The sequence below is a fragment of the Balaenoptera borealis genome, assembly GCF_965194805.1.
Source record: "Balaenoptera borealis genome assembly, chromosome: 3".
Classification (NCBI taxonomy): domain Eukaryota; kingdom Metazoa; phylum Chordata; class Mammalia; order Artiodactyla; family Balaenopteridae; genus Balaenoptera; species Balaenoptera borealis.
Window position 1 is genome coordinate 173,764,751 of NC_138866.1, and position 18,971 is coordinate 173,783,721.

General features: G+C 38.9%; 1 protein-coding gene across 11 annotated transcripts in view; it reads right to left on the reverse strand.

The window, feature by feature from the left end:
* ARHGAP21 (Rho GTPase activating protein 21) overlaps nucleotides 1-18,971 on the reverse strand; it is a 133,245-nt gene that overhangs the window by 23,260 nt on the left and 91,014 nt on the right. For 6 of the 11 annotated variants that reach the window (XM_082385222.1, XM_082385218.1, XM_082385225.1 and 3 more), the window contains 5 exons: nucleotides 12,676-12,705; nucleotides 9,463-11,353; nucleotides 4,436-4,594; nucleotides 4,189-4,291; nucleotides 1,891-1,927 (listed from right to left, as the gene is read on the reverse strand). In XM_082385222.1, the coding sequence (XP_082241348.1) occupies nucleotides 1,891-1,927; nucleotides 4,189-4,291; nucleotides 4,436-4,594; nucleotides 9,463-11,353; nucleotides 12,676-12,705 (2,220 nt within the window). The remainder of the gene's footprint in view (nucleotides 1-1,890; nucleotides 1,928-4,188; nucleotides 4,292-4,435; nucleotides 4,595-9,462; nucleotides 11,354-12,675; nucleotides 12,706-18,971) is intronic. The other 5 variants (XM_082385224.1, XM_082385223.1, XM_082385219.1 and 2 more) reach the window with 1 other exon arrangement.

The following is an 18,971-nucleotide window of genomic DNA, read 5'->3' on the forward strand; positions in this document are numbered from 1 at the left end:
GAGGTGAGACCTCTCTGCAGAAAGAACATGAGATGAAATTTGGAGAAAACATTTTAAAAAGAGGCAACCACAAAAGATCAGGGGAAAGAAAAATTCAGGGAGCATATATAGCTACTGAATGTACATTCATTGTTATCATTTTTTTTTTGGCCACATCGAGGCATGTGGGATCTTAGCTCCCCAACCAGGGATTGAACCCGTGCCCCCTGCAATGGAAGCGCAGAGTCCTAACCACCGGACTCCGAGGGCATTCCCTCACTGTTGTCATTTTAAATGTTCACTTTTCCATGGGAGTAAGAGAAACAGCTAGTTATAGACTGTTCAGGGTACTTCAGGCTGTGGCAGGAAGTGTGCGGGAGGCCATGAAGTGATGAATCAGAGGAGTAACATCATCTGATCACACAGCTGAAAGGTTGCTCCGCTTGCTACCTGGAGAACGGATTTGAAAGGGACAACCATGAAAGGAGGTGGCACTGTGGGAATCCAGGTGAGGCACGGTGGCAGCTGGGACTAAAGTAGCGAAAGTGAAGACAGAGAGGAAGATAAAGGTTCAGGGTATGTTCTGGAGGTAGAGCGGACGGCACTTGAAAGGGAAAAGAAGAAACAAGCTTCATTCCTAGACCTGGCGCTTGAAAAAGTGGGTAAATTGAAGCGGACTTAGACAGATGGGGGAAAAGGAGGGATTCACATGTCTGGGGGGGTCACCGAGGTCTACTTAGTCATGGAAACCTTGAATTGCTTGTTAAACATCCAAATGGAGATGGTGCAGGGCAGGAGCCCACATGAGCCTCGGTTTGGGGAAGAGGTCAAGGCTGGCAATATACACTCGGGGAGATCTCTGGGTAGAAGCATCAAGGAAATGAGGGTAGGTGGAGAGGAAAGGGGAGTCATAACCAGCTCTAGACTTTCCAGCATTTTAAATATTACGCAGAGGCAGAAATGGAAACCAGCAGAAGAAAGTGTTTCAGGAAGTAAGTGGGAAATTACGTTGGATACTCCTAAAAGGTCAAATAAGTGAAAAATCCAAGCAGCCAGTTGTTCTGGAACCTGAGTGTCACTGGTAACCTTGGCCTGAACAGTGTCATTCTGATGTGTGTGGGGTGAGAAAGATGTGATGTGGGAAAGTGGAAACTACTGACAATTTTTTTCCCAAAGAATTTTGCTATGAAAAGTGGAAGAGTAAATCACAGCAGTAAACAGAGGGGGACGTGGATTCGAGGAAGGTTTTTCTTTTAAATACAGGAAATCATAGAACATGCTTCTATATGATGGTGACTGAGCCAATGGAAAGAGTGATTATGCAGAAGAGAGAGGGGTCTTGAGAAAGTGAAAAGTGATGGAATCCAAAGCAGAAACGTGGGTGTTTGTGCTTAATAGGATAATGTGCCACGCAAAAAGATACTTATTAAGATAAGGGTAAGGAAGGCAGAAAGTGTGGGTATAAATGAAGGTCCTGGTATCTTTGGAGGAGGTAAAATAAGGAAATTCCTGTCTAACAGCTTTTATTGTTTCAATGAGGGAAGGACAGACAAGATAGGACAGGGCGGATTGTATTGGGGGGGAACTGGGGGGAGGCAGGAAATAATAATGTTGAGGATAGAAAAAAATATATACTGCTGGGCAGTTAAATATTTGGCTGCAAAATTACAAAATAAGAAAATCAGCACGATGTATGTAAACTGCTATATATTTGATGTATATGTTTAGAAATCACAACTTAGAGTGATATTTTCCAAATGCACTTGCAAGTTATAGAATAGGAGGTTACGATATTTAAATATGAAATACCTAAGGGATAAAAGAAATAATTCTCTATGAAGAGCTAAAGTAAATTCAGGTAAATAGAAACATTTATCATTTACCGATATTTTAAAAATACTGAATACCTACCTTGATTCCCTTCAGGCTAGATACATGCTTAAAGGACCTGTTGGAAAAGAAGTCTATCAATATTTGCAGTAAATGCATAAAAATACCTTAAAGATGTAAAAGTAATTTGACTATTACAACTACCCTTTCATTAGTAAGCTGACATTTCATTGTTACCATGTTAAATGATCAGAGTTTGATGCAAATGAGGAAAAACAGCTAGTTTTATAAGTACTTAAACTTTCGATTCCATGATAGAAGTTTTCTTAAACTGTAAGTTAAAACCATCTCTGAATAAAAGGTGAGATTTTCTTATCCTCTTTTTTTTTTTTTATATCAAGAAAAAAGCTACTCAGACTAAACATTGGGCTTTATGTTATTATTTACCCACAGGTGTAATGCCCTATTAAGGATTTCCACATTGTCAATAATGACAGTGGTCACCATCAGCGGTCAGGTAGACACAGGCACTTCCACACTCGTCCAGCTTGTGGACACGGCGGCAGCAAGTGCATTATCAGGGCTGCTCATGGCCGCCACTCTTCCCTCAGACCATATTCTGGATGTTTCAGCACAGAGAACAGCAGATGCCACTGAATAAGCTTAGGGCTTTGGAGGACAGGTTCACATTAATTATTCAAAAACAATTTAACCTTATGGGACAAAGTTGTTTTGTTGTTGTTTTAATTTAAAGTTCATTAAGGAACTTAGGATTTTAAGGTGTGATCGAAGATGGCGCTGCCCTCTCCTCTCAGAGCCCCCCACCCCCCCAAACAAGGCAACCAGAAATAGATATGCAAACTCATCTTCGACAACATCAGGAGACGCCTGTAATCTGAACTACAGCATACGAAGAAGTGGGGTTAAATGCAGTGAAGTAAAAAGTGGATACAGGGAGAGAGGACGCCAGTGCTTACACGTCTCAAACAAAACTGCAGAGTGCTGTTCTCTGAGAGATCAAAACCGAGCTTCCCTTGTTGGAACAACAGGAAAGGGCGTACCAGTGACAGGAGCCTCACTGATCACCATGGAGCATCAGGCGAGGTGAGGATGAAGGAGGAAACACACAGTCCTGCCATCTTTGCAGGAAGCACTGTGTAGCTGGGGTAAGGTGAAGGCGACTCTGAAATGTGGCTGTTTACTGATACCTTTTAATGAGGGAGAGTAAAGGCTAAAATGGCTCACACATCCCACCCTGCATCATTAGAAAAATCCCTGCTAGCCACTGCCACTGCCCTTGGCCACACCTCACACAGGCTCCCCTCAGGCAGCTGGTTCAGGAGGAATAAATCGGAGAGCAACTGACAATAGATATTAAAGTAAAAAATACACATACCCTTTGATGTAACAATCCTTTTTCCAACTGTACTCACTCACATATATGCTAAATGAACTATGTACAAATATAGGCACCGAAGGATTATTTGTTGTAGCATAAGATTTGATCAACCTAAATGTCTGTTAGAATACAGAATACCAGTTAAATATATTATGGTACAACTACTCAGTGGAAAATTAAACAATCATGAAAAAGAATAAGCCAGGCATACATGCACTGAATGCTCTCCAAGATCAGTGTGTAGAGCACCTACCATTTGTTTATAAAAACAATTAGAACACACACAAACGTATATAAGCGTACGTAAATGTGTGTATGATTTTATGCACAGCATAGCTCTGGAATTATATAAAAGAAAATGATAGGGCTTCCCTGGTGGCGCAGTGGTTGACAGTCTGCCTGCCAATGCAGGGGACACGGGTTCGAGCCCTGGTCTGGGAAGATCCCACATGCCGCGGAGCAACTGGGCCCGTGAGCCACAACTACTGAGCCTGCGCGTCTGGAGCCTGTGCTCCGCAACAAGAGAGGCCGCGATGGTGAGAGGCCCGCGCACCGCGATGAAGAGTGGCCCCCGCTCGCCGCAACTAGAGAAAGCCCTCGCACAGAAACGAAGACCCAACACACCCATAAATAGTAAATAAATAAATTTAAAAAAAAAAAAAAAAAAAAGAAAATGATAGCATAGTTATGTCTGAGAGTAGAACTGGGTGACTGAAGGCCTAAAGCAGAAGTAATTATTTAATATATATTTTTTTATATGTATTTTTGTATTATGTTTGTGTATCAGTGATTTTTCAACATTAATTGTTTAAAAAATTCAATTGAATGTATTATCATGTGACAACTTTGAGTTTTTATTTGCATTTCTAACGTCATAAAGTTAGAAAATAGGAAAGACAGCAGTAAATTCAGTATTTGCATGTCACGGTCATACCGAGCGCCCACTGGCAAGTGTCTAAGACGACGCGCTTGAGACTTACAGTTCCGCGTCTTCGCTGTAGCCGTCCAGGCCCGCGTCGCATGATTTTGATCGTTCTGTCTTTGAGCTGGCCTGGGCATCCAGGCTGGGGGGTCCAACAGAGTCTGCAATCAAAACCCAACACTTAGACGTGCGCAAGTGGTTTCCAGATTCTTTTTAAATGGTGAGGAGATCACGGGCTGTCACAGTATTCTAAACGGAAAACTGAGAACGCGAGACAGTGCACATAACCGCTCCTTGAAACGTACCCTGGTCGTGGGAGAGCTGACGTCGAATTAAAGGAGCTGAAGTTGTGAGGCTGGGAGGGGCCGCTGCTATGGAGGGTACCTGGGAGGTGGACGCAGAGATGACCGCAGAGGCGGGGATGTGTGGGATATCGTGATCGATGCTGGGGCTAGTCGGCTCATCTGTAAGGTGAGAGGAAATAGGTATCATCAGTAATGATAAAATAATACAACAGTAATCAGTGTTCATTATTGAAAGAACCACCGGGAGTGTGTCACAGTTACTTGGCTGCATTTCTGCAGGCTCATGGGTCAGACAAGTTAACTAGAGGTTGTACGATTTCATGGGTTTGTGTGTATGTGAGGGGCACATGTGTATGAAAGATGACCCAGCTTGCCAGCTGACAAATGCTGGAAGTACTAATTTCAAGGAATCCAACATTTACCTTAAAAGAAATGAATAAATGTTAGGCACCGATGTCACAAATCCGTCTTCAGAACGATTTATTTTAGCACACAGAATAAGCCAGCTGTTAGGCATGGGAAGACTGAGCAGGGCAGGGGTCAAAGGACTTGTCTTGCTGGACTTTGTGAAAGCCACTTAATTCCTCTGGGTATTAAATTCATTCCCTATAAAGAAATTGGACTAGGATTATCAGGAAGGGTCATTTCTAGCTCAAGGGGGCTACACAATAAACCCACAAAAGGGGTAAAATTATCTGTTTAATTTATGTAAGAATATAAAATACTTTTGGGCTTTCATAAGCCAAGGATTTTTTAGGGGGCTTTTGAGGTTTGCGTTTATTTTAAAAACTGAAAGATCTGGCTGGGAGTGTAGTTACTATTGGATCTCTTTTCAACATTAAAGGAACTAGCTGAAAATCCAGAAAGTCTGCTTTAGGGATACAATTCTATAATTTTTGTAAGTGTGACGTTTAAAAAAATTTTATTTCCCTAAGGAAGTAAGCATAGTATTCTATAAGGTGTGCTACAGATCGATTTGAAATATTTTGGGATAAAAGCCGACTACCAAAAGGAAGATAAATGAACATCTAAAATTATTCTGTGGTGAGCAGTTTTGTTAAACTTGGAACACAGAAATTTATCTAGTAAGAAGATGCCAATTCAAACTTGGGGAATCAGAGCTAAGAAGAGGGAACATTAAATTCAGGATTATTATTTAGTCACCCAATCACCCAGTCCCAGCCCTTTTGGGTAAATTTCAGATAGCTAAATTTACCTATAGAGACACTGTAATCCAGCCATATCCTACAAAACTTCTAAATTGGTTTAAAATGCCAGGGCCAGCACGGCTGCACCAATCAAATGCAATTTTAGTTAGGCTAATCCTAATTAAGTACACACATACTGGCCAACTTTGGGGTGAGAAGAACAAGAAGAAGTATTAGAAGTACGGCAAAAAAGAGGGGAGAACGAATTTGAGAGGAACTCGATGTGGGTAACACAGCTGGTTTCTTTATATTAATAGTTATGAGTAGTAAAAAGAAACATAGAAAATCAGGATTGGAGAATACACCTTATTAATACCTGCTACTGTAGAACAAATTACTTAGGAACTCATTACTCGTTTTGTGTTTACTTGTGAAAGACGTTGAAATTTATTTTCAGGACTTACTATGAAGCTTTACAAGAGCATGTATGTGTGGGAGTGGGCATAAACAAATTACTGCTAATGACTGATATTCCTAATTTAAAAACAAAGTGGTTTATTTTCTTCATTTTTCTAAGTCTTTGTGACCCCAAAGGAATATTAGATATTAAATGTGTAACAAAATGTTGGAAAATTTTCTTTCTGCAAGACGTTTCATTAGCTCTGTATTACACAGATAACTAAGTAAATAAATTGGCTCCATTCTGTGATATTTTAGGAATAAAGCCAAGGCACCTATTTATTTATTTATTTACTTATTTTGCATTGGTTATAATGTTTTCAAGTAACAAAAATAACTATTAAATTCACAGACTATTAAAGACCCTGTAGTGTGACGATACAACAGCAAGCCTTAATTCTTTTCTTTTCTTCCTTTTAATTTAAATGTTCCATAAAATAGCATAGAGTATAGACCAACATTCTCCAAAGTGTGTTTTATGGTATACTAAACTGAAAAACTCTAAATGAAAGAAAGGATTCATGGTCAAATACTTCTGAGACAAATTGTACTATATCCTGTCTAGAAAATTCACGATATATAGGAGCATGTTAATGATGCTGAGAGTTCTACGGTGAAGACAGACAAAACTTGTTTTACTTTCAAAACCCAGCATTTCTCAATTTATTTGATCACTAATCTTTTTTGTTTTTCCCCCTTTATCAAATGGAATTAGTTTTCCTAGAAAATACTTTGAGAAACATTGCAAATAGTCTCTTTTAGTCCGTTTCAATGCTGGAGTCCATCCCAGTAAAACACATATTTTTAAAAATAGCTAGATTGGAAAGACAAATACCCATTGGTCAGATAAAACTTTGAAGCTCAATAATAAAAGGATTTCAATATGAAATTTTGGAACTTAAGAACACTTACATCCATAGACAGCATTTACATCTGAAACAGTAAAATCAATTCTGTGTTCATATCTCAGTTCTGTATTCTACCCTATTCCACTGGTGCTGTTCAAATGATATACCAGAGTAATCATATGCAATATATTAAAGTCCTGGGAGGCATACAGGAAATAAATGGATTATAAAGACATTTCTATGCTGGGGGACTTTTAAGTCATGATTCATAAAATAGAAGATGTCATTCAGTAGGAACTAAGGAGACTCTAATAAGTACTTAAAGTAGAATGTGATCAGAACAAATTAGTGAGCATTTTTATTTTTAATAAACAAACAAAATGGTCTATTTTAATAATTTTTCTAAATCTTTATGTATATAGAATTAAATAGATTTTTGTTTTATATTTTAGCCAAACTTGTCTTTAGAAGCATAATTAACCTTTTGATTTATTCCTGTACGTAGAAATATTAACAGATATAACTAGCGAACTTTTTATTACTCCAATATAATTTCATTATATTATTATTACTAAGTAGGAAGAAAGTATAATGCCATTATTCTGGTAACATCTCACAGGCCTGGGAAATACAGCTATGGGTTGTAGGGCTTTTTATGTTTTTAAAAAAATCATAAAATAATCATTTCTATAAAATATCATTTCCATCTACAATAGAATTCTACTATTCTTTGAGGCTGGCCTTAAGGGTACAGATATAAATATGAGCACAATTTAGGTTGAGAGTCCCTACAATGTTTACAACTTGAATATGTCATATTTATAAAAAATATAAGTTATGTGGAACTTTTAAAAAAAAACTGATTCTGACAGTGTCACCTGACAGTCCAAGAGCTCAACGGCTTTAACAAGTTTCTCTAGAAGAGAAAAAGTCTGAAACAGTACTGAAAGAAAATACAATATATTACAAAATTATGGCAAACTCTTCCTGAACCTATGGGGTAGCAGGTTGAGAGAGAGTATGGCCTTGGCCTCAAAGCAAGCCTTGCATCACACACCTCCAGAGGGCGCTGTTCACAACGCATTCTGTATAAATGGTGCCCTCTGGAGTTGTGCTCTGCAGTGAGGCTGAATCAGGGAAGTCTCTATTGCATATTGACTGTGTGACTTTGGGGAAGTTATTTAACCTCTCAATAGCTTAAATTTCTCATTTATTAAATGAAGATAATAGGAAGGATATATATGATAATCCTGTTAGCATATGATATCTTAGAGCTGCATAGTAATTATTTTTTTTTTCTGCATAGTAATTATGATGAAAATTTGTTTTGTTTTGCTACACATTTAACCATCAAATCAAAATTATCATTCACCTATTATTTCGACAAATATTGAGTGCCTTCTCTATGCCAGGCATTAAGGACACGGAAGTGAACAAAAGAACTAAAATCCTGGCTCTCACGTAGCTCATGTTTTAGCTCTGCAGAGAAACATGTAATAAACAAAAAATACAAATGCCAAGTGGAAACAAGTGGTATAAAGATAAATAAAGTAGCTTAAGGAGATAGAGAATGTCAGGTTCTGTGTGTATGTTAGATAGGCTGGTCTGGAAAGGCTGCTTTGATAAGGTAATATCTGAGCAGAGGCCCAAATGTACTGAGAGAGCGCGAGTCTTGTGAATATCTCTGGAATGCACTCCAAGGCTTGGAACTGGTGCCAGGGCGCTGAAGCAGGGTGTGCTTGGCGCGTTTCAGGACTGCTAGGAGGCTGGCGTGTGTGAAGACGACACGCACAGGAAGACGGGAGGTAGGGGTGAGAGGTGGAGCAGGGTTGTGACCCAGATCACAGAGGGCCTTGTCCACCGCAGTCGGGTTCTGGGTTCTATTCTGAGTAACACGGGAAGTAAAAAAGGGTTCTGATCAGGAGTGAAATGATCCTATTTATATTTTAAAAAACATACTGGCTGCTTTGTGGATAATATACCTGGGGCATGTGGGAGCAGACTAAAGCCTCAGTCAACATGATAGGTGTTCTAGATCAGGGCACATGCTTGTAATTTAAGTAATTTCCCCCCCATCTAGTCCAGGACAGATTCTAAGACAAAGTAATGTGACAACAAAGAGGTCTTTTCAGTTGGCCCACAAGTTAAAATTTACAAAGAAATAAGCTTTAGAAAGTAAAAAGCACTGTTTAAATGAAAGGTTGATTACTAGCGATCAAAGCTGTTCCACTTGGCTTTTGTTTCAGCTGAATCAACAACTAAGCACAATTTGGTTTGCTGATGGGTCTCCTGACCCCACCCCAGATGGTGGGGATTTGTCTCATTAAAATCAAAATTAAAAATGGGTACCGAGTACGTAAAGTTTAAAAAAAAAAAAAAGGAAAATGGATACTAGAAATAATTTTTGAGAGTAAAAGCTTATGCCTCTGGTTTTAGCAGAGTGTAGAAAATGTGGAACAAGTGTTTTAAGATCACACTGTAAAATTCCTGTACCTGTTGAACTAGAAATACTTTGCTGAAAAGATGTGTTAAGTATTTGACATACTAGCCAATGACCATTAAGTGAGCTCACCTATAAATGGGATGGAAGCCAAGGAATCACTGGGTGGACTGGTACTTGAGGCCTTCCTCTCCTCCATCCTTTTTATATGGACCTCTCGGCGAGCATCATTAGGTAGCCAGCAAGTGGTGTCTGACCCTGGTTCTTGGTCATTCACTGCCAAGATGTAAGACTGATGCCTTAAAGGCTGCGGCGTTTGGCGACCAGATGGAGGTTTTTCTCTTAGGATGACAGTTTCTTTATTATCTACAGCATTTGATGGCTGAATTTCAGCCTCTTGTAAATTTAAATCTTGAATCCTTTGAGTGGCGGATAATTCCAAATCTGGAGTGCCAGCGTTCTCACTCATCGGAGGGGTGGGCTTAACAGAGGCTCCGGATAGAGAGGGGGGGTTCCCAGTGTCCACTTGGTGATCGGGGGCACTTTCAGTCCTTAACCATGTCTGCTGATTCAAGAGACTGTTTTGATGCAAGTGATTTACTGGTCTTTGGTCTTTGATGGAAACAAACGAGTTCTGGCTGGAGGGTGGTTTTATGACGTGCGTAGGTGCTTTCAGAGAATTATTTCGGACTTTCACAAGAGGTGACCTGTCTTGTGAAATACCTCGAGGCTGGGACATTCCGCAGGTAGTTTGAAAATTTCTGTTGGGCTGCAGTGGTTTCAGATCTGCTGGAATTCTTTTAAACTGAGACACCAATTCCACCCCTCTGCCACTCACTCGCCTGTTGTCGGAATTCACAACACTCGGAGCCACTGTAAAATTGGAACCTCGGAAAGATTTGTGAATTTCTTGCTGCCTATGCCTTTCATAAATACCTCGCCGATCATCCTGTTCGGTAAATCCACTCCACTTGTAAGTCTGCTTTCGTTCTCCCTTTACATCGGGTGGTGGACATTCAGAATGGACATTTTCTAGGGTTTCACCCTGTCCCTCGATATAATCCCACGAGTGAGTCCTGTGGTTACTAAAACTAACAGAAGGAGAGGTCAGCGCTCCTTGAGATGCACTCCTTGGACAGTACTTCATTAACACCGAGTCCTCCAGCCTCTCTTGAGACACGCTGCGTTGCCGGATCTGAACGGACTGGGGCACTCGGTCCTGAGAGGTGCTCCGACGTCGTATCTGCAAGGCAGCGCGGTTCAGCACCACCTGGTTATAATCTGTTGTGCTCTGCGAGGCTGCTCTTAAACTATCTAATCTTTCTTGAATTGTCCGACAACCCATGTGCAACCGCCGGTTATCAATATACTCTTTGTAAGTTTTATAGTTTTTCCAGTCTATGTGCTGATGGGAGTTTGGAGAATAGTGATTGACAGATACGGAAGGAGGATCCACAGCTGGAGATCTGCTGCTTGCCAGTCCTTCTGAGTGTCCACTGTAATGGCCTGATTTAAGTAAAATGCCAGAAGGTTCCAAAGACCTGGAGCCGGTCTGATGGATTAGATGGGACGTGGGAATGGAGGATGGTGGCGACGTCTTTCTTGATGCTGTTTTGAAAGAGGTCTGCTCGCTTCTGCCATACCTCACCTCCTCAGTCCTGTGGGAGGGAACTGTGTGGCCGCTTCTATTAGGTAACAAATCTACAACCTTCTCAGAAGGTACAATGACGGTCCTTACGCTTTCACTGCAGACACACACTGCTGTGTTTGACTTGGCCACCTCTGGTGGTGACGGAGGCACTTGTATTTCCATCCTGTAGGCCCTGCCGGGCTGCGTCAGTACTGGGGGACTGGCCTGCGGTTTGCTCGTGGAGGAGTCTGGAGGGGCTGTTTCGGGGGGCTGCACCGGGGCGGGAGGGGCGGGTGGCAGCCAGGGGTAGCAGACCAGTGGAGGTTCAGGTATGTTGCGGGCATTGCCGCTGTAGGCTTCGTTGCCCTTCAGGTAGGCATCTTGAGAATACGCCTACATGAAGATGAGAAAAAGGGGTCACTTCAGAGTCATCAAAGGAACACTTGTTTCCATTCTTGCGATGCACTATGTTATTTTACGGTGCCCTGCTCTTGGGTGGCATTCACTAAAGCATGCAGGCAAACACAGTGTAAAGGGTACTCCACAAATTCAGAAAAGGGCTAGTCTCTCAGAAATCAAATAAATTCTAGAATTTGCAAAAAATATAAATTACCATTGCCTATTTTCTCAAAAGACCTGAAACGCACCAAACTCCGCCCCGCCCTCGCCACCGTTAATTAGATACGGACGTCTTGCTTCTAAAAATTTCCCCTTTCAAGTTTTATGATTTTTTTTCCGCAGCAGTTGGCAGGTTAAATGGCTGCCTAATAAATCTCAGCAAAACAAGACTCTGATCTTTTGCCAGAGTGAAGGTGAAAATATTTAAAATCTTCACCAAATACATCTTCACTTTAGGCACTACTGCTATCATAAATAATACACTGAACACTGTCTTGCCAATTAATGATTACTGAGTCCCTAAAAATAATCCATTTTGATAAATTAAATCCTCCAACAGCCAGGAGAAATAGAGAATATGCACATTTAAGAAATTAAGTACACATTAAAGGCGTAAAATATGAAAAAAGGTAATTCATCTTCCTGTACATAATTTATAGTTTTTTATTTTATGGTAATGCAAAATTGTATTGTACAAATTTATTTGGTCTCTTTTACCTGTTATAAGGAGACATTTCTCTATTACTAACAGGCAGGCATGCAGCTCCAATTATTTTTTATCAATTATTCACAAAATTATCTAGCAATGTTTTTTAAAACTTAAAAATAACAAATTAAGTAACAAGACTCTATAAAACAGAGCTAACTGATGTAATTCAGGACTACGTTCGACAGCTGAGACAGTTAGGTGTGGTGTCATATTACATATCCTCCCCTAATCAAAACAAGCTTAATTCAAGACTATCATCACATCCTCTCTTTGCATTAGACAGCTTGCAAAGCTCAAGTGCAGCCACAAACATAACATAACAGCAAAGTACTAGGAGAAGAGAGAGTGTGAGATGCTTAAAAAAATACAGATGCAGATAAATGTTATGTTTTAACACCAGTTATGCCCAGGATACAAAAGAAAACCAAACATAAAAAGAAAAAAATAAAGAAAATAATATATCACAAACACATTCTGCAAATTAGTAAGATTAACACCATGGAGAGATTCCTCTAAGCAAACTTACAGTTTTAATAGATTGGCTTACTACAAATCTCTACAAAACATGATTTATAAAGCAAGGAAATGGCTTCTGTGCAGTTCTTACCAGAGCTGTGACATCCTTTGTAAATTGTAGCTAGCAGAAAATAGGAAAACATAGTAGAAGCTGCTTACTGATATAAAGACAGAATCATGTTGTCATATTGATGCTGGAAAACAGCAACCTAAAAATACATCTATACTGATTCCTCCGGAAGGTACCAAGAGAAGTAAAGGGCAGTGAGGCATAAAGAATAACTTCAGTATCCTTCTGAGCATCTTTTTCTCAGGCTTTTCTCTGGTTCTTATTTGATTTGTCTACCATCCTCGAAAGCAAAATACATCTGGTGACATGCATTCCTAACAGATATTTTCTTCAATATGCACTGCTGTCTGATAATGTGCCACAAAGCTTCCCTTCCACAAGAGCAACATTGCTGCCTCTCATTTCCCCTGAGTTTCTTCCATCTCTGCTTCCAGATGACAAAACGAATGCTCTATTATGCATTTAAAATAGTACAACCTCCTCCTTCCCCTGTAAATCAGAGCATAACCACAAGCTGTCAGCTGACTGCAGCTGCCTTTACACTAGGATTTGGAATGAAAGAATGACTGTTTTATTAAATGGGTTTCCCTCAGAAATTAAGATCTTCCAATGCTGTACCTTTTCTCCTATTTTATTAAGCTTATGAAAATAACTACTGGATGGACATAAAAAAATATTACTTCCAGAGTAATTCTTTTTAACTTATAAAGAATATTATAGAACCTAAACCAGGATGCAGTGAGAAATGAAAGCCCAGTAGCTAAAAGAAAACATGCATGCCATAATATTTCTAAGGTATGAATACAGTCAGTCAAAATATACATTTTGGCTATGTGCCACTGACATAATAAGCTTATCTTTTTAATGCTGACTGTAGTAGCACCAGCGCTGTTCCATGACAGGAAAACTGTGTGTGGACGAGCGGAGTCGCTGGTACAGTATTTCCGGAGCGTGTTTGTGCAATTTTATTAAGGATCACCTGAAAGGGGTGATGTATTCCTTATGCTTGATGACGTAGGGGAAGTTTGGCTGCTGGGCTTCATGACTTCTCAAGACCTCTACGACATTAATGTACATTGTAAAACTTGACGTGAAATTACAAACTTATTTGGCCACGGAACCCATTTTTTTCCCGGGGTTTTAACACGATTAGAACTTCTGCTGGGAAATGCTGTTCTAGAACTAATAATTTAGAGATACCTCCTTTATTCAAATTTGGGGAGGAATATTATCTTTTAATAATAAAAGTATATGACCAGAACTATTAAATACTTGAAAAGGTATTTGACATACTTTGGATATTGCTAAGATTCCTAACTAGTCTATATTCATGGGTCCCCACTTCTGGGTAAAATTATGGCAAAGGGGTCCTTAAATATGCACACGTGGACCGTGCATTAACAGTGGACTGACTAAACAGAATACCGTACACATACAGTACTACTGTCTAATGCAAGCAGATATGGTTGAGATAAAGTATGAATTCATTCAGTAGTAGTACTGAATTTCCTCACATATCCTCTCAGTTCATGGATACTAAAAAAGCTTGTTTGCTTATCTATCTATTTAAAAGTTTCTCATTCTCATAAAGTTTGAGAACCAATACCATTCAATTAACATCCATGGGGAAATCAGCAGTGCTCCAAAGGCCACTGTCGCTTGGTATGTCTTCCAGGTAAGTCATGGGAATAAACCTCTACGGCTATGCTGAGAGGTGCGGTACAGACACAAAGTATCTCCAGAATAAGTGTAGGGGTGTAAATTAGGAATAGACAGTATGACAGTTTTAAGGAGTCCCCTTCTCCCAGGATGCCTTTAAGTGTTCCTCTAGAAAACAAACTGCCTGCAGAGGAAAGCTTTAGACGGGGCTTGTGCAAACACTGGGGTGGATTACAACATTCAACTCTTCGAGGAGAACATGGAACCCATTAATAAGGTTTTACACTCTGAAAACAGAACTTTAAACTCCATAACTTGCTCATAGCTGTGACTGTGGTGTGCTTTCTCTTGAGTCAGAAAGTACTCACTCTTTCACTGAGACACCATGGTCAGACATTTCAATGTTTTAACTACCCCCTGGGAATCTCTGAATTGTCAATAGGCACCAATTAAACAGTACAAAATATCACTTAAAGTAATTTTTATATAATGATGTCAATTTATATTCTTTATAATGACATCAAAATCATCCTGTATTAATAAGTTTGCCTGAAATGGCATGGCCCAGAAATTTTTGAAACCAATGTCATAAGAATTGCATATTTGGCTCATAATAATTTTAATTTTTCCGTTTAAGTCCAAATGGATACTTCATAGTATTGAGTTGGCCAAAAAGTTCATTTGGTTAATGAATACGTTGTTGAATAAAGTTCTTGGTGAAAATGAAAAATGTGTCATTTTTACTTATAACCGAACGAACTTTTTGGCCAATCCAATATACATCCATAAGTTTTGATGGAATTAGACAACACTCAGATTTTTTCCGACTGATTAGCACTTGGGAATTCAATAGGATATGACAAAAAAATCTTTAGCCAATTTTTTTTTCATTAGGCCTTTTATATATCACTCTACATTTTTTCTTGAATTTCCTTTACCCTTGTATTAAAGTTTTATATCTTATAGTAGCTTAGTAGTTTAAAAGTTAATATTTTAAAATTCAAACCACACCTAACGAAAACGGAATAGTAGCAGCCCTGTGATGCCTACAGATCCAAAATGTTCTTTAAAGGGGGAGGGGGGTGAGGGGAGGTGAGTAAGGAAAGATGCCTCACGGAAGTCTTCATTTGGAATTAGAATTGTAAAGAGCGTTTAAATAAAATGTAATGTTAACAGTCTGGATCTTGACTGTAGGTATAGTGCCTAACAGTAGCCAAATAGTCCTAAAATAATCTTTCAGTTCAGTTTTAGTAGAACTGCATCAAAATCACTATTACCATACCTATTACTATTGCGATAGTATTACTATTACTGTACCATATTTACTGTCTTGTAAACAGGAAAAACAAACAAAAAAGTGCACAATAAATAAGCTAGTAAGATTAAAATTCCTGCCTACCAGTTTGAGTTAACAGGCTGACATGTTAATTTGATACCATTACTTATGATAAAAGCAAAAGTAACTACATATCTGTTTGGATAATTTTAAAATACACGTCAGACATGCCACAGTGGGACATGGGAGAAGCGGATGGTGTGGATATTTTATACCTTTCTAAATTATTTGAAACTTTTCTAACAAGCAAGTACTATTCTTATAATTATTAAAAATACTTTTTTTTTTAAATACTTTTTTTAAAAATAGAAGTAACTGCTTCAAACTTGCAAATGAAAGAACCCTCCAGAATTCCTGTTCTTGCTTCCCTACTCTAAAGCAAGATTACCTTGATCCACACGTGACAAATGGATACCTAATTTTAAATAGAATAGTATACTGATTGTGGAACATAATAAATAATTATTTTGAAAGGAACTCTAATAAATCTAAAGAAAAATTTGGGTTAAATGACATTTTTCAATTTACATCGCACATTCATGGAGTGGTAACTAGGGCAATGGACGCAGATCCCAGAGATGAGTTTGCCTAGCAGCTCTGACCCTGACCGGCGGTGTGAATGTAACAGCCAATGACACTCTTCATCTGGACCCAACGACAGTATGGGACTGTGGTTTAGTTTCAAGTACAGCCTACATACAGTCTCAGGCCTACCTGGGTTCAAGTCCTAGTGCTGTCACTTTCTTCCCTGTTACACTAGAAAAGCTGTTTAGCCTGGCTGTTAAAACACAAAGTAGGCTCCAAATACCCTCGTCAAACATCAGACACACCCGAGAATCTCCACAGCCATCAGAACTGATCTACTTAAAACTGAATTTTGAGTCCATGGAGCTAAAGGCTTAATGAAGTCTGCACAGAAAAGAACACCCAGATCTAGCGCTGAGAGCTACCATGGGTCCATTGAGGACATATTTTTTTTCAGTCAGCATCACTGTTTAGGTGACTTGACGGGTGGTGGCTATTTCATCCACTCTCAGTGTCTGAGAGGCAACAAAATCGTTTTGTCTTTTTACAAAATGCAACAGGAAGTGCTTTTTATTTTGTAGTATCACCTTAAAAATATGAACTTGTCTAAGACTATGATCATGGTCTAAAATATTATTATATAAGACCACCAAATGACTCAAATGAATACAGTACTATTGTATTGTTAGTTTAAAATGTATGTCACTGTACATACATTTTACAATGTACGAAAATGTATGTTAGTTTAAAAAATGAGGTTGCCAAGTACAGGAGTACTATTACCAGCACTAGTTTAATAACGTAATAAATAATTCTTAATTTTACTTCATGTTTTTCAACATCATGTCATGGTCTTCTGTGAATTATGAGATTTATTATTATATACCTGTCCTTACATGAGGTAAGTTTTAAACCAAATTAAATTTTCTATGCCACCTCTCAGAGATGAGCTGAATACCTCTAGAACAACTTGATCTTTATGTCACTTGAGGAGCAAACGTTCGTGGACACCTGATCCTGCCGTGACCCAGGCAAATATATAAAAACTGAGACAGGCTTTCTCTTGGGTAAATGATGTTTATAGTAGCTGTAAAAATGTTCATGTTTATGTTTTCTTTACAATGACTATTCAACCTCACAGGGACAAATACATCTTTAAAAGCATATATTTTAAGTAACAGATTTAAGACCAACATAAATACTTCTGAAGGCCCCTTATAGAACATTTTCATTCTAGAATCTGTTAGAGAGAAGTATTTCCACATATGGTTTTTCAAATCCCAGATTCTCTTTGTGTTTCATAATAGATTTTAAAAATGCCACTTGTAGATATCCCAGCTAAAAGCATTTGTGTGGAAAAGAAGTTGCTGCATTTCAGTGTCCTTCAGGGAACAACGGAGAGTCTGCATGAACTATATATACTCCTTCAATTTCCTAACAAATTATAGCACACGCAAATGTGAAGGAAGACTGGGTTTAAAAGTGAGGTTTTCTTTTATCATCAAGGATATGGGCTTTTAATTTCTTACGATTAAAATAACTCAACAAGTTTTAAAAATGAATTTTCTGTTACAATATACCAGGACCCTGAGGAACCTGGAAGATCTGTGTGCTCAGGTCACCCCAGTGAACCAACGTCTCCCTGTGTTGCAACACTTTGTATTTTCCCTTTATCCTAAATAAAACACAAGGAGATTAATTAACCTAATTTCCCACTGATCACATCCTCAGAACATGACTCCTTGCACTGTTGCGTCCCTGCATCAACCACACAGCAGGCTAGGATGGTAATTCTGTGCTTGATTCCTTCCCTGGGAATTTATACAGCGCCGGCCATTCTGTGAAATGAGCTGTTCGTTTCACTGTTCTAAACAGTGTCCAACCAGTGCCTTCACCTTGGCAAGCAAAGAGTCTACTGAAGATGAGATATCAGTTCTGTTTCGGAAGTGCCCTCTGTCTCTGAGTCAGGAGAATGAAAGGGTTCAAGGTAAAGTTTGCCCTACCGTGTGGGCATCACCTCCTGGTCCTTTGCATAAGTGGAGCCCTACAGGAGGACCCCCCCCTATTTATTTTCAGTCTAGTGACTTCACTGCCTTCCGTGGTTATGTCTGTTGTTCTCTCACTGTGCTGAATGATCAGGGGAGGACTCTACAACTAGTGCTACTTGACTAAGAAAACCACCACAGATGGTTACAACTTCCTTGTTGAGACACTCACCCCAGCAGAACTGTGCACTTAAGAAGGGTAATAACCTGTTGTCAGTAAACATGCCATTTTGAAATAAAATCAGTATGTCTTGAAAACATAAGGTTGATCTCCATGGATTTCGGTTAATTATATTTTATGTGTAAGTGAATAAACTGAATAATTAGGATTGGCTTTAGTGATTTTTTTGTAACAAAAATGTTTACAGAAGATTATTTAGGACTTTTGTTGAGCTAAGTTCAAATGAACACCTTACAAATGAAAAACATTCCGACTTCCATTCCTACCACAAGGATTCCATCAGTTCTGAGTAAAAACAACAGCGACAACAGCTATTCACTAAAAGGAATTTAAAAAAAACAAACAAACAACAAACTTCAGCAGCCACTGCTATTTCCTAGCTCTAATTGTTTTACTCTGCTGAACTACAGAATCAATTGAGGAAAAGTATTATTTTCCTGAATGAAATTTATTTTATCATCTTTTTACCCTCAGCAATATCTAAGCTTAATGAAGGAGTTAAGTACTCCAGTTAATTTGTTTTCTTTCTCAAGAGGAGAAAGATATTTTAAGATAAATGCTAAAGATTTTC